This window comes from Simochromis diagramma, unplaced genomic scaffold, assembly GCF_900408965.1.
Source record: "Simochromis diagramma unplaced genomic scaffold, fSimDia1.1 OVJJ01000361.1, whole genome shotgun sequence".
Taxonomy (NCBI): domain Eukaryota; kingdom Metazoa; phylum Chordata; class Actinopteri; order Cichliformes; family Cichlidae; genus Simochromis; species Simochromis diagramma.
In genome coordinates, this window is record NW_024386860.1 from 18,844,088 (window position 1) to 18,858,754 (window position 14,667).

Below are 14,667 nucleotides of genomic sequence, written 5' to 3' on the forward strand. Positions count from 1 at the left end.
TGAGGATGGATGGATGTAGAGGAGAGACAGAGAGGCCTCTGCTTACCGTCTCTACTTTTTTCTGCTTTCAGGACAAAATGTTACCAGTGATGTCATCATCATCATCATCATCATCACTGTAACCCATTAGTCACATACTGACGGGGAGCTCAGCGCCTGCTTCTCAGCAGTGCGCACAGCGAGCGTCACACCGATGCCTGCGTGCTGCAGTGTGCTGGGATGGCTTGTGCTCTCCTGCCATGCTACAGTCAGCTGTCACAGACTTCACCGTCATGGGCAGTTTGTTCTGATGCATCTCTCCTCTGGATACATCTGCAGCTGAGTCCTCCCAAGCTTTTGCTCAGCAATTTCTATCAGAAGAGTCATTTGTTATCGCAACAGCAGGTTCTCCTTCAGCCTCCTGTCGTCCATCTGAACGGCCTCGCTGTTGAACACTTGCCTGAGCTCGCACTGGATCTTGGAGGCAGCAATTCATGCTGAATGTTGCTTTTACTGCACTGTTATTGCAGCGCATTATTAGGTCACCCCGTGGTTGCAGCATCACAAATATTTGCAGCAAATCTGTCCGATAGAATGAAAAATGAAATCCATCTTATTTCCTTCTGTTTTGCTGCTGTGATCCAGCGGTGTCGCTTTCTTTCTCCCAGTTTAGGATTTCTGTGGCTGCAGTAAAGTTGCCTCCATGCATCACTGTACTGAGGTACCCACGGATCCCGTAGCAAAGCACATTGATGATGAAGAAGCACGCATCAGTTCATCTGGATCACAATCGTGAGCGCACACAGCGTTCTGCGTGCAGAGGAAACTCAACAGGAAGTAGTTTTTATTCCAGCAGTGTGATGTTGAACAGCTGCTGTAAACACTTCAGATTGAGAGCACGGAAAAAGCTTCCTTTAACAGAACAAACTGCAGATTATGGCATCCCCTCTGCAGGGGGAGGAGGAGGGCTGGGGGCCAAATGAAACTCCATGCATGTGTTTGGACTGTGGGAGGAAGCTGGAGCGCCTCGAGGTGATGAACCACCGCCAACAAACAAGCTGCTTGAGTTCTTTGTTTTCTAACGTCTGTCTTGTGCAGAGCGCAGCCAGATTTGCGTGAAACAGTAATCGCAGCCTGGATCATTCACTGTGATGTTACTGTGAAATTCATCTTTAACTTTGGTTATTTTGTGTTTATTCAGACGCACTTACACATTGTAATGAAGTCATAGCAGCTTCCATGAGCTCATTTCGAACAACACATCTCTGCACACGAGGTTTATGCTGGAAAAGCACGTCTGTTCCTACCACCTCATTTACAAGTCAGTATTCAGAACGACTACTTAAGGAAGGAGAAGCCACTACATGCAGTTACCTTCACGTGTTTTCACTTCTCGGGCTCTATAAAGAAGCTTCTTTAACCCTCATAATGTCCTCCCGATTTCCATACACCTGTGGTCCTCAGGGGTCAAAAATGTCCCCACTTCATTTGAGTGTTTTTTAAAGTATAAAGTATAAATTGTCAATCAATTCAGTGTTACATCTTAGTTTAACTTAAGACCAACACATTAACACAAAATTTACCCTACATTATATGTTCTATGGCCACCAGACCTTGTTTACATAAAGCATACTTTGATTTTGAGCGAAAACAAAATGACACAATAAAATATTTAATTGTTTAGATAAATTTTACTATTTGTCTAACTACAGAGTGCTGTATGTTGAACTTTAGTGAGAAAGTTTTTTTTGAAGCGTTTATAAATTTTAAATGGCAGCACATAATCACAGCTGTGGTCCTCAGGGGTCAAAAATGTCCCCATCTGGTTTGATTGATACTTAATTAATATGAAGTGGATTTTTCCCCACTTTTAATTAAAACTTAATTCAAACATTTTGACACAATTTATTTTATTCCATTTCAAATTTAAGTCTGATAAAAACCTCATAAAAATGATTTTTTTCTTTGTTTTCGGGTAAAAAATAAATTAAATCATCAGTTATTGTGATTATTGTTTCACAACCAGAGTCGGCTGCTTTAAGGACTTGTTTTAGACGACGTGACGGCCGGAGAGAGCAAACGCAGACAAACTCTTTGTCTTCACACTGTTGCTTCTGTTTGCTCTGAATTTCACACTCTTTGCTAAAATCGAATCGATTTTTCTTTAATGGAAACACGAGCAGAGCGTCGTTCACGCACGCAGCCGAGCACGCTCGGATTAACGTGCACAGAGGCGAGGAGTGCTGTACATTTACGCACTGCAGTACAGTTTTTATGTCCTTTCTGCTGCTTTCTAGGATTCGTGTGGAAATTTTTGTTCTTTGTTCTGCAAACCGCTGATTTGAAAATGTTCATTTCTTTATATTTTATTAGATATAAAACTATCCAGCTGTTTCCAGCTGTGACACTAAAGCAGGGGTGGGCAATCTCAGTCCACGAGGGCCGGTGTCCCTGCAGGTTTTAGATGTGTCCTCGAACCAACACAGCTGATTTAAACGGCTAAATTAGCTCCTCAACATGTCCTGAAGTTCTCCAGAGGCCTGGTAACGAACGAATCATGTGGTTCAGGTGTGTTGACCCAGGGTGAGATCTAAAACCTGCAGGACACCGGCCCTCGTGGACTGAGATTGCCCACCCATGCACTAAAGGGATGATTAATGAATCAGGTAATGTCTGTTTAGGATTCTGCAGAATCAGTGCGTCTGCTTTATGGACTTTAAGTGTTTTTGAATACTAAATCTTTCCCTAAAGTTATGGCTGTTATTAAAGGATTACGAGTTCTTGACAGTACGAGAGCACCGAGCCAAACACGAATCTGAGAATCAAACCCACCGGACAGATCTTCTGATGTCCTGTGGGCGCCGCGTGCGTTTCGTAAAATACCTGAAACCTTCGTCATATTACGTCAGTCTGCAACCAAAATACTGCAAAATGCCCGACGCACTTCCAACAAGCTGAAACACCCAGATGTGTTTTTCAGAAGCTGATTTATGATCTGCAGCTGCACGGGTCCAAACAAACACTTACGATGCTGTGATCACCGCAGAGCGCCATCTGGTGTCCACATGTTTAGTAACATGTCACAAATGTGATGTTCTAACAAACTGAAATGAGGAGCGCGGTGAGACGTTCTGAAAAAGCAAGAATTGATCCAAGTGTGACGCAAATTTGTCCTTAAAATGAGAAGTCCCCGAAAATAGCAGCAGAGACAGCAGCTGCGCAGAAGAGCCACAGACGACGGCCCTGGATGGGAGTCGGTCCTCCTCGGGCTCTGGGGGGATCTCCTCCATGCCTGCCTAATGACCTGTGGGGGCGGGGCCATGGCTCCCCACTCCCACTATCAGACACTTACATGGAGAAACCTGATGAACACAAGCGCTCACACACACAGGTGTAAACAGACACACACTGTCTGGGTTGGCTGCTGTCTCCAAACATCTCGTGCGTTATCAGTCCTGTGTGCTGCTCAGTAACATTCATGTTTAGTATTGACTGTTGCTGATGCTGAGGTTGGCTGTTGCCATGGTTTCCCTGCTGTCTTCTCTCTCTCTCTCTTGCCCTCTTTCTTTCTCTTTCCCATCGCCCGGTCCTGTAATAACTCCAAATAAAATCAAAATGAATAATAATAATAATAATAATAATAATAATAATAATAAAAAGACTGGATAAATATGACAATCAAGTGGACCAGTATAGCAGGAGCAGTAAAAGAAATCTGTTGGGCATTTTTCTTATCCTTCAGACAGGACAGGAAAAAAAGATTGGGGGACAGAAACATTTAAATCTTTATTGATGAGGTTCCTTTTATTAAACTTACATTCATGTTTCCTGTAAAATCACAAATAAAAGGCTGTAAAATCCTCTGAAATGACCCAGATTGTGGAAAAACTAGCAGATATTTGTCCCATAAAGAGTCTGGAGCACAGGAGCCAACAGAGGGAGGAGAAAGTGGGCTGAAGCCAGACAGAGTGGATGCTGACGGCGGTTCCAGCGACGGTCCGTCAGAGGAGGTCCATGCCTCGGCCCTCCTCCTTCCGGCTCAGTTCCACTTTGTTGCAGCGATTCCTTCTCTCCTTGGTTTTGTACCGAGTTTTCAGCAGCAGCCGATCATCCAGCCGCAGCTCTTCCTGTGCCCGGGCCAAGCTGCGAGCCTCTGTCTCCTCGTCGTAGTCCAGCTGGAACAGCCTGAGGTTGGTCTGGTCGTTCAGAGCCCGCCTCTCTGCCTGCTTGCTCTCTGAGAACTCGGAGCCCTGGCGGGGCCGGGGCCGGAGCCGGCGGACGGCCGACAGCACGTCGCGGTACTGCTGCACACTGGCCTGATCTGGCTTCAGGACACGTTTCAGTCTGCTTCCTGTCCTCCTCATGTGGACCAGCTGGTGGACCAGCGTCCCCTGATAGAACCTGGAGATCATAAAGAGAAGATGGAGAATGTTCGCTCTGCTGGATTATTTGTCCAAACCAGCCTTTAACTAAGCTCTGCTCTCTTTCTCCTTCCAGACAAACATGTTGGTTTAAGCAGGCGAGTCCAGAGCGCTCTGAGCTCATGTGAGAACCTCCTGAAACTCTACAACACAGTCCCCGCTCTTTGCTGCCACTTTTTCATCAAACTGTGAGGGAGGGGCTCCATCCATCCATGGATCAGGAGCCAATTGAGGCTTTTCCATGCAAACACACAGCTGTGTGAGTCTGCCTGCATATGCACATTTATACTGTGAAACAGCTGCGAGTCACTGATCCTGCAGAGCGATTGTACAGAACTGTACTGATTAAAGCCTCCGCAAACACAAACGTCACATAGAGGAAGTCATGTAACGGTTTCTACAGCGCCCCATAATTAAAAACACGCCTATGCACGTTTGGCACACTGATCTGCTCCACGCCTACAAACGACCTCGTGAACAAGCGCTTTGAGAGAACGCCTCACCGTGCGACGTCTGGTTCAGGCAGAGGGAGGCCCAGCAGCTGGTTCAGGTGCATGCTGTCCTTCATGCACACCTGCCACTGGCTGAAGGCGTGAGCCACGCCCACATCAGGCTTCTGATGACAGCAAGCCTGCACAACTGCAAAGCACACACACACACACACACACACACACACACACACACACACACACACACACACACACACACACACACACACACACACAGAGGGACTTATTTAGAAACATTTTTAAACCAACAAGATTTCTGCAGCACTGAAAGAAGAAAAACCTTCAACTAAACATAATAATAAAAACTAAGATCAGAAGAATCAAAGTTTTAAAAGCTGATTTTATCTTCAGAATCGTAGATTTGAACCTTTCTTTGTCGTGTAATGTAAAACAGACTAACACGGTTGATATTTCTGGACTGAACTGAGCCTGGAGATTATTTCACAGGTAATAATATCCATGATACAGTCCACACACACGTCTCTGCTGCTAATAAACCTTTAGCCTTAATCCAGTTTAAACAGGTGAGCACTGTCCAGAGAATGTCCGAGAACAGAACAGTATCAGGCTGTAAACATGTTTATTTCTGCTGTAGTTTTAACATGGGACTCTATGGGGACTGACTCACTGCTGCCTCTGCTGGACACCAGAGGAACTGCAGGCTTTGGTAACGTCTCCTCTGGTTGTGTTTCCTACCTGCGCTGAGTCGCGATGTGTCTTTGAGGTTCATTCCCAGCAGCAACGACTTCAGCAGCTTCAGGTCCGGACGAGGCCGAGCTCTGTTCCACCAGTAACAGGTCACAGCCACTAGGAGGCGCAGCTGAGGCGGCAGCTCGTTCAGAAGTTCCTCTTTCACCCCGAGAGCCTCGAGTAAGACCTCCAGACGTTCAGAGAGCTGCGCCTGGGGCCACGAGACAGCCGGACGAAGAGTCGAAACGACATTGTGACAGACGTTAAAGTTAGCTTGCTGCACTGAGGATTAAAAACACAAACCGCAGTTCATTTCCACTAAAACTGTCACCTCATGCAGTGAGTTCAGCTGGAGCCGCTGAGCCACTCGACTGAAGGTTGGTTTGATTCGGATGAATTTCAGCTGGAGGTCCTCCCTGTCTCTCTCCTCCACCTTATATGACGTCTCTTTGCCCAGCAGCAGCCCATACATCACCTGGCGGAGAGGTCTGGAGGTCAAGTTAGCACTGGGCAGGTCTTTGTGGTCCACGGGGGTGCCGAGGGTCAGCCTGTGCAGCAGCAGTACGTCCAGGGTGTCCCCGGGTAGCCGGGCCTGCATCACACACAGCTGCATCCAATCTGGGATGCGACCAATGAGCTCCTGGAGACCAGGACACGAAGGTTTTACCAGACATTTACCTCAAGTAACATTTACATTTACAAACCCTCTGAAGTGTAAATGTCCCAACTCCCTAACCCTTTGTTCAGGAGAATAAAACTGTCATTTTGGTGGGAAAAAAGACATTTTGATGTTTTTTAAGTGTTTTTTTTTTTCTAGTGTAATTGCCAGTAGCTAGGAGAATCCTCCAGTCCACCCATGTTCTGCAGCACATCCACATCCAGCTCACAGGCACAGCAGGCAGGACACATCCTAACCAGACGTCCTTTAGATGTAAAGGACCAGCAGCTCTATTTTCCTCCTGAGTGCCTGAACTGCTCATCCTGTCTCTGAGCCTGGACGCCCTTCAGAGGAACATCCTTTCTGCTGCTCGTATCTGAAATCTTCATAGCAATTGGTGAAAGTAGCTGTCTGTAAATTTACAGCTCTGGTTATAAAGCATCAAGATCAGAGCAGATGCTGGTAGAACAAAAACCATTCTGATATTTATGGCGTTTGAGTTTAGGATATGTCAGAAAACATATGTACTGATCGTCACGAACTAATCTGAAGGCTCGTTTGCCCGATCCCTACAGAAGCTTGCCTTAGTTCCATCAGTAACACTAACTTCTTGGACCTGACGATGGTCAGATGGACATTTAGACTGTTTCCAGTCTTGAACTTGTAGCCATGGTCCTGAGTTCTGCTCCCATTTCCAGACTCTTCCACCTGCATCTGCAGCACTGAACCCTTCCAGCACGTTATACTTAAAGACCGTCTGAGGACCTCTGTCTCTGAGAAGAAGAAATCACCCAAAGTCCTTTTTTCTAGACTTTGGGTCCGGGGAGAAAAGCCGTCCACAACTTGAACCATCCCTGAGTTCACATGTGATCTAGGTCCTCAACATATAAACCTAAAAACTTCTTAAAACAGTGTTTGACTTCAAAGGGTCAAAGACTCAGATGGTACAGAGTCTTGTTCTTCATCAGGGAACAGCCACAGACATCAGGAAAGATGGACACAGTTTCCAGGTCTGAAAAGTGAGGCCAGTGAGGAGCTCCGTCATGTCTGCATTCTTGTCAGTAGCCAGCAGGTGGCGATAGCTGTAGGGGGAAGCGGCTTCCTGTCTTTACCACTGTAAACACTTTATGTGATCAGTAACTCGTTTTAGGTTTTTACTAAATTAAACATTATTGCACTGTGTAAATGCATTCTTGAGGCTTCAAAGCAAGACTTCAAAAACCAATGACTGCTGTCGCAGCTTTGCCTCTATGAGAAAACAGAACTGACCTTCTGCACTCCAGGTTGGAAGACATTTGGTCTCCACAGTGGAACGACAGACCTCAATAAAGGACATTTTGCTTTGAATGAGAATCATTACCTCATCTAGGAACGGAGGAACAACCCCACGGACGAAGAACTCCACCAGCGAGCTGCGAGGTAGTTTGTATTCCTCCATCCCCACAGACAAACTCTGCAGCATCTTCTCCTTGTTCTGGCTCTTTCCTCCCATCAGCTCCACTGCTGCCTTCAAGGTGTCCTCTGGCTGCTCAAAGTCCTTCATCCAGCACAGCAGGCCCTCCAGGCGGCTCTGAGGCCTACTGGCGTCTGGGGCAAACCGACTCCAGATAAACTTCGGCAGCTTCACGTAGTCGTTCCCAGCCAGGGCAGCGAAGGTGGGCAGGAGCTGGGGCTGGATTTCGAAGTAGATGCAGAAGCTGGAGGTATAGTACCTCTTACAAGGGATGTAGCTCTTTGAGCCATTCCCCTTTACATCCTGCCACTGGAAGTAAGAGATGGGCAACAATCCTGCTGAGAGGTTGAAGATGTAGAAGTCGCTGTCGTTGGAAAGCACTGGGCACTGCCACTTATCAGCTAGGGCGGCTATCTCCCGGTCGGCCTCGCCAAAGCACTGGGCGACCGGGACCTTCAGCCGGGTCAGCGTCTGTCTGAACACCCACTTGGTCATAATTGGCCGGATGTCTTCCTTACCCCCGTCCTTTGCTGCTCGATGGGCTCTTTCGATCCGCTGCTCTGCCCTTTTTGTCACAGTTTCGAGCTTCTTGTCGGTGTGGTCCGAGCCTCCGTCCAGCACCATGTAAGGATCGACCTCGCAGGTTCTGAGGGCTGTGATGAACCTCTCAATCAGGCTTTCATAGGCAGCATACTCCCCGCCGTGATTCTGGTCCAGACCTGAAGAATCAGCCAAAACAAACACAACAAAGAGACTCCAAGAGTCAGTTTTGCACGTGGCGACAAACCATGCTGAACTGACATCAAGCAGAAACTGTCTGAAACAAATGCTGTCACCATGCTGTGACATCAGGAAGCTCGAGAAGATGTCAGGAAGGTCAAAGAATACTGAGGCGAGTAGTTTTACATATCCAGGACATGCGTAATGTTCACCACGTCTGAGTGATGAAAGTGTGCATGAACTCAAACCAGTACTTCAGATACTGATCCTGTGATGTTCCCTCAGCACCTTAAAGGCTTCCATACTACACATATATATATATGTAATGTGGTTTTTATAGATTCTGGTTCTGAACAGTGAAGCTGTAGGGACTTAGGCCTCCAGCAGGGGGCGACTCCTCAGGTTGGGAAAATGATCTCTGAGCTTAGTAATCTCTCCTGATGAGCTCAGTCTGTGGGTTCAGGTCTGACTGAATCAAACGTGACTGTCTACAGTCTGAAGGTGTTTGAGTTTAGTGCTCCATCAGCTGATTCTGGGTCAGTAACTCACTAAACTCTGCACTCTGTGACTTTGTGGTTGGTTAGGAGCAGTGTTGGTCAAGTTACTTGAAAAAAGTAATCAGTAACTAATTACTGATTACTTCCCCAAAACCGTAGTCAGTAAAGTAATCCCGTTACTTTACTGATTACTTATTTTCAAAAGTAATTAATTACTTAGTTACTTAGTTACTTTTTAAAAACACGATTTACAACCTGAAGAGGTGATAAAGCGATAGATCTTTCAGCCCAATTCTACTTTTTCTGCATAATCCATCATACAAAATGTAATCAAATGGAAAAGTCTCTTTTTTAACTTGTTTAATTAGTTTTAATCTTTTAACTTTATGCATCAAGCAAAAATTTAATTATCTGCAACATTCTCTGAGTTGAATAAATTAGTTTAACATTTAAACCTATATTCTGCACATTCCAGCACATAAAATAAAATATTTTTTGTGTTTACACTCAGTCTTTCAAATAGATGCAAGTAAAACACAGCAGAAAATAAATAAAGTCAAAGACTCAGCGGTCCTGTTGCTCTATTTTCACCTGTAAAGCAGGAGTGGGGTAGGCGGAGGTTTACCCTGGTGCAGGTGAGTCTCAGCGGTCAGTGGAAGAATCCGCGAGTTTCTCTGTGAGTTTCCCATTACGTCGTAGCTACTCGGTGCTTGTTTGGAAGTTTAGGGGTTTTTTTCGCTGTAAAAAGAAGTTTTCTTCCCACGCACAGCGGACGCTAATGTTTTTGTCACTTTTTATGGAATCAAACTCAAAGTAAGGTCAGTACTTCCACGCTTTAAACGCTGCACGCTCATACTCTCTCCCGCACTCGATATATGATCCATTGTTGATCTGCACACAGCTGTTGTCACGAACGGCGCACTCGCTTACGTCGCTGTCATGAGACATTCTCGCAAAAAACTCACGGTTTTAGTAACGCAGTAACGCAGCCTTCGTACGGGAAAGTAACGGTAATCTAATTACCGTTTTTGCAATAGTAATCCCTTACTTTATTACAGTAACGCGTTAGTGGCTGAAAGCCAAACATCCAGATCACACACCAGAGCAACATCTGCAGAGCTCAACAGCAGCGGTCAGGTTTCATAATTCTGCGGTTTAATGACTCAGACATGTTTAAAATCTTATCTGTTATAACATTCATCACACGTGCGCGCATGGGAAGACGTGCGCGCGTGCACTATGTAAGTAAAGTTTATTAAGCGCTTTTCACAGACAGGCAGTCACAAAGTGCAGTACACAATGATTATAATAAACAGTACACTCAACAGACATTATACAAGGTAAAAGGTTTAAATGCAAATTAAAAATGTGAAGAATATAAAACACGTAGATCAACAAAAGGCTTGTTTGAACAGAAAAGTTTTTAACTGCTTTTAAAAAGAATCCACAGAATCAACTGGTCCACAGCCGTGGTGCCACAGACTTGGAGGCTCCGCCCCCTGTTGTCTTCAGACGGGTTCGAGGAACAACCGACAGACTCTGAGTCTGTGCGCGGAGACACGAGCCGCAGAGTGTTTTAGAAGAAGCTTGGATAAATAATCTGCGGCCGTTTAATGCTCTGTATGTTAAAACAAGAATTTTAAAACGAATTCTTGCTTCTATAACACAAACACACGCGCGCACACACACAAATACACACGCGCACGCACCATAATAGACACACACTTTTTGCCGGTCACACCTCCGTTTGTCCGTTTGTATTAACAGCAGTATTAATAGTAATAGTACTAATACTTCTTATCAGCAGAATCAGTGACGATAATGACGTCAGTAAAGAGGGTGCGCATAAACCTGCAGATCACAAACTGAACAGACTCCTGGAGTTCAGACCGGAGCTGCTCACCTGACTCAAAGTACAGCCGGTGGTACAGGTTGGATCCATCGATCACCAGCCGGCTCCTGCCGAACTGGACGTCCCGGTAAATCTTCTGGTGGTTGTCTAAGAAGGTGGTCAGACCCTGAACCCCCATCCTGGGTGTGAGTGCGCCGCGGATCTCTAACTGCGCCTCCTCCGCTCTGTGTTTCCTTAAGTTTCATTTCTTCACATCAGCTGATTACAGCTGATAGCAGCGTGCACGCGCTGAGAGGGGCTGGGTGATATTTGGGTGATCCACCAAAGTCAGCCTGCAACAGCGGAAATATCATATGCAGAGATGGGCAGTAACGCGTTACTTGTAACGCGTTGTAACGCGTCAGTGATTAGTTACTGATTACTTTTTTCGTGATTACTCTTTTTGGCCAGAGGGGCCGATGGCGCTATATGGCAGCCTCGCCTCTGTCAGTCTGCCCCAGGGCAGCTGTGGCTGCACCTGTAGCCTCCACCAGTGTGTGAATGTGAGAGTGAATGAATAGTGGCATTGTAAAGCGCTATATAAATGCAATCCATTATTATTATTATCATTATTATTATTTTTTCAAGTAACTTGACCAACACTGATCATGTGTTCACGTGCCTGTGTCCCCCCAAATGTGTGGCCATGGAAACAACGTCCTCCTGCCCTTCGACAGAAATATAGAAAAACATTCATTACAGAGATGTACAGTAATGTCAGTGATTACATGAAATAAAGTTACACGGGACCTCGTGTTTATCAGGGCAGGCACGTGCAGAGGGGGGGGGGCTGGAGGGGCTTGAGCACCCGCCCCTTTCCTGATGGGTGCCCAAGGTGCCCTTTTGTTGAGGCAACTTTTTAAAAAAAAAAAAATTCATTTTTTAATGTGTGTGTGCGTGCGGAGTCCTGTCTGTGCCCCTCAACAATAATATTTAACTATTAATCACAGTTTTGCTAAATAAAAGGATCTGGCTTGCATCAGTCACATGATCACATTTAACCAATGATCTCCCTTGACGGCAGAACGCGCTGGTTACGAGCCGGGAACGAGCTCACAAAGAGCACGCGCATTTTTAGCGGTCCGGAGCTGTAGGAGAAACTGAAACTGAAACAAACGAGCGTGCTGTGCGTGCAACAGCGCGACAAACATTACCTGTCCTTTTATTAACTGCACAAGTAGTGCTGGTCACAGCTGCTGGCTACCTGTGTAAGGCTGTCATGGGTCTGTAGCTCTGTCACCGTTTTAGGGAACATATTTAGTTTTAAAGTAAGTTACAGAGCTTTTCCTGCCTTTCTGGAGGGATTATATTTCACTAAAAAACGATCTAATATGCATGTCCACATAATTATGCATTATTATAATTATAATATATTAAAACCACACGCTGTATTTTAAAGAACATACATTAAGAAGCAGATTATATTAGATTTATATTTTAAATAAGACAAAATTTGGATTTTACAGCAGTAAAATGATTGTATCTCTACAGTTTAAAAATGTAATAAGCTTTGCCCCTGCACAGAGTGGATAGTGAAACAAATGGAATCATCATAATGACATTATTTCATATTTATTACTTCCCCCTCCTCATTGCTTTATTATTGTAGCTCTAGTAATAAATAATAATGTAAGGATTCTGGATCAGCACCATGATGCCCATAGTATATACAGTATTCTGAAGAAGGTCTAAAATGTCACTGTGTGTGCGTGCATGTGTGTGTTTTATGTATATGAATAATTTTAAATTATTATTCGTGATATAACATTGTCCAGACATGCCTGGTAAGGACATGAGGAGGAAACAGTAGAGCTGTGTGAGGCTACTAAAGGCAGTGCTGTAACATTTTTCTGTCATCATTTTATTTTAAATTAAGTGCAAGAGTTGTTAGGTGTGGATAATTAGATTATAGTTTATTGCAATAGCAAGTTGTGCCTTGTTCTCAGATAGACAGCAAGTGGAGCAGTGGCGGCTGGCCCATAGGGGGCGCTCGGGCTCCGCCCCCCCAAATGTGGAGGAGTAAAAATATATATTTTTAAAAAATTCATCAATGATAGTTTTACTATGTGTGTGCCCATATACAGCCAGGCGTATTTTAACATTTTCACCAGCTGACTCATTAAAGTTCAACCAACAAACGGTGTTTTTCTTCTTCTGGGGCGCTCGTCAAAGCGCCCTTGATATGCAGCGAAATAGCCTATCATTAAATGGTTGCCAGGGGAAAATAATAAATATTTGACCTATCAGCGTCGCTGAATTAAATGGTTTGGGGGCGCTTAAAATTGCGCCCCTGCAGAAAACGCGCGAAGATTTGCTGTTCTAGAATTTTACCTCAGTCAGTAGCCTAAGTGAGCTATAAGGTCAGAGAGAGACGATGGCAGCGGTATTGTTAACGGTTGAGGCACAGCCTCCCCCAAATTCGGTTAGATCGCTTCTAACCTACCCTTTTGCCAGAAGGACAATGGCAGAAAAACTGCAAGTTAAAGAGTTGGGACCTGACAAGCCCGAAATTCAACTAACCCAGGCAACGAAGGAGAAGTCAAAAGCATACAACAGGACTTTTTGTCGGAGTTGGTTCCAGCGCAAGTCGTGGCTGACAGGCTGTGCATATTGATTTATATGATGCAGCCGGCTTTATATTGTTGCTTGATTACACCACACAACATTGGATTGATGTAGCCTAAGTAATGAGTAAGTGGACACATTCATTTTTGCTTAAAGGCTACTGGATGCTAATTTCTTTCGCTTTCTACCTGTAACTTATGTAGCTAGAGGAAAGCTTTCTGTTGTGTGTTGCCATCTAGTGGGCATGAGGTATCACTGTATGAGTTAATCACCTAGCAACAAATTAAAATTGTGTTGTTTGATGTACTCATTAAATGGGTCATTTTAGTCGATATCATAAAAATTGCCCCCCCTGAGATTTTTTTCAGGAGCCGCCACTGAAGTGGAGAGTGATATATGAAATGATGGAAGGAAGAAGAGAAGCAAAGAGTGATTCACAGGCAGAGCCTAATTTATTTCTCACAGTTTTTTGTTGCCTTATGGTTCCAAGCGCTGTCACCAATCTTTGCATTTTGTTATTATCTCATGACACTTGTTTAATCTGCTACCATCTCTCCTGTGGACTTTTTAATGTCTACAGTCTCAGATCAACACAGCCCTGCCCTTCCCATATTAGATTCCTGATGAATGTGTGTTGTTGTTATTCAGCCTGGTTCAACGTGCCCCTTTTTAACTTTGAGCACCCGCCCCTTTAAACCTCTCTGCACGGCCCTGTATCAGGGTGTTACATGGATTTTAAGAATCGCACGCTACGTGTCAGACACTGTCTCAGCTGTAAGAAGAAAAATGATGTGATGGTTTCTGATGAATCTGGATGAGGTGGCTGCAGATGCTGCAGTGTGCACTGAGCGGTAAGAAGGTGCAACACTGAGCCCAGAGTGCTTGTGTTGTTCCTACATCGCCATAACCATGCAAGGGATCAATCGCATTGTTATGATGTCATACCTTTGCAATGTGGGGGGCGGGACCTTTGTTTATATCAAACACTTTTCAGGAACCAATGTTATCTTTATCTGTTATCCAATGTTATCCAGTGTTATCTTTATAACATACCTAATATCAATCTAGGTTTGCTGTCAGGCAAATTTAAGCAAGTCGTGTTGGTTTAGTGGTGATGCTAATGCTAAACAAAGCTGCAATGTTTGTGTATCTGGACTAAGGTTGTCATGGTGATGATCCCACCACTGAACCCACAGACATGATCACACTGGAGGGTTCCAGTACCTGTGTCTGGCAGCTTAAACGCGTTGGGTTAGGGCCCGAGCCGCTGAGGGAGGGGCAGTC

General features: G+C 45.0%; 1 protein-coding gene across 2 annotated transcripts; it reads right to left on the reverse strand.

The window, feature by feature from the left end:
- Nucleotides 1-3,748: 3,748 nt before the first annotated feature.
- aste1a (asteroid homolog 1a) lies at nt 3,749-11,197 on the reverse strand. 2 transcript variants are annotated; one of them, XM_040030941.1, is made up of 6 exons: nt 10,831-11,197; nt 7,618-8,429; nt 5,931-6,239; nt 5,606-5,810; nt 4,904-5,039; nt 3,749-4,380 (listed from the first exon to the last, which is right to left on the reverse strand). In XM_040030941.1, the coding sequence occupies exons 1-6, from the start codon at nt 10,955-10,957 to the stop codon at nt 3,981-3,983; spliced, it is 1,989 nt and encodes a 662-aa protein (XP_039886875.1). In that variant the 5' UTR covers nt 10,958-11,197; the 3' UTR covers nt 3,749-3,980. The 2 variants fall into 2 exon arrangements, with proteins under 2 accessions (XP_039886875.1, XP_039886874.1); XM_040030940.1 differs by lacking the exon at nt 10,831-11,197 and having other exon boundaries at nt 7,618-9,113.
- Nucleotides 11,198-14,667: the final 3,470 nt, after the last annotated feature.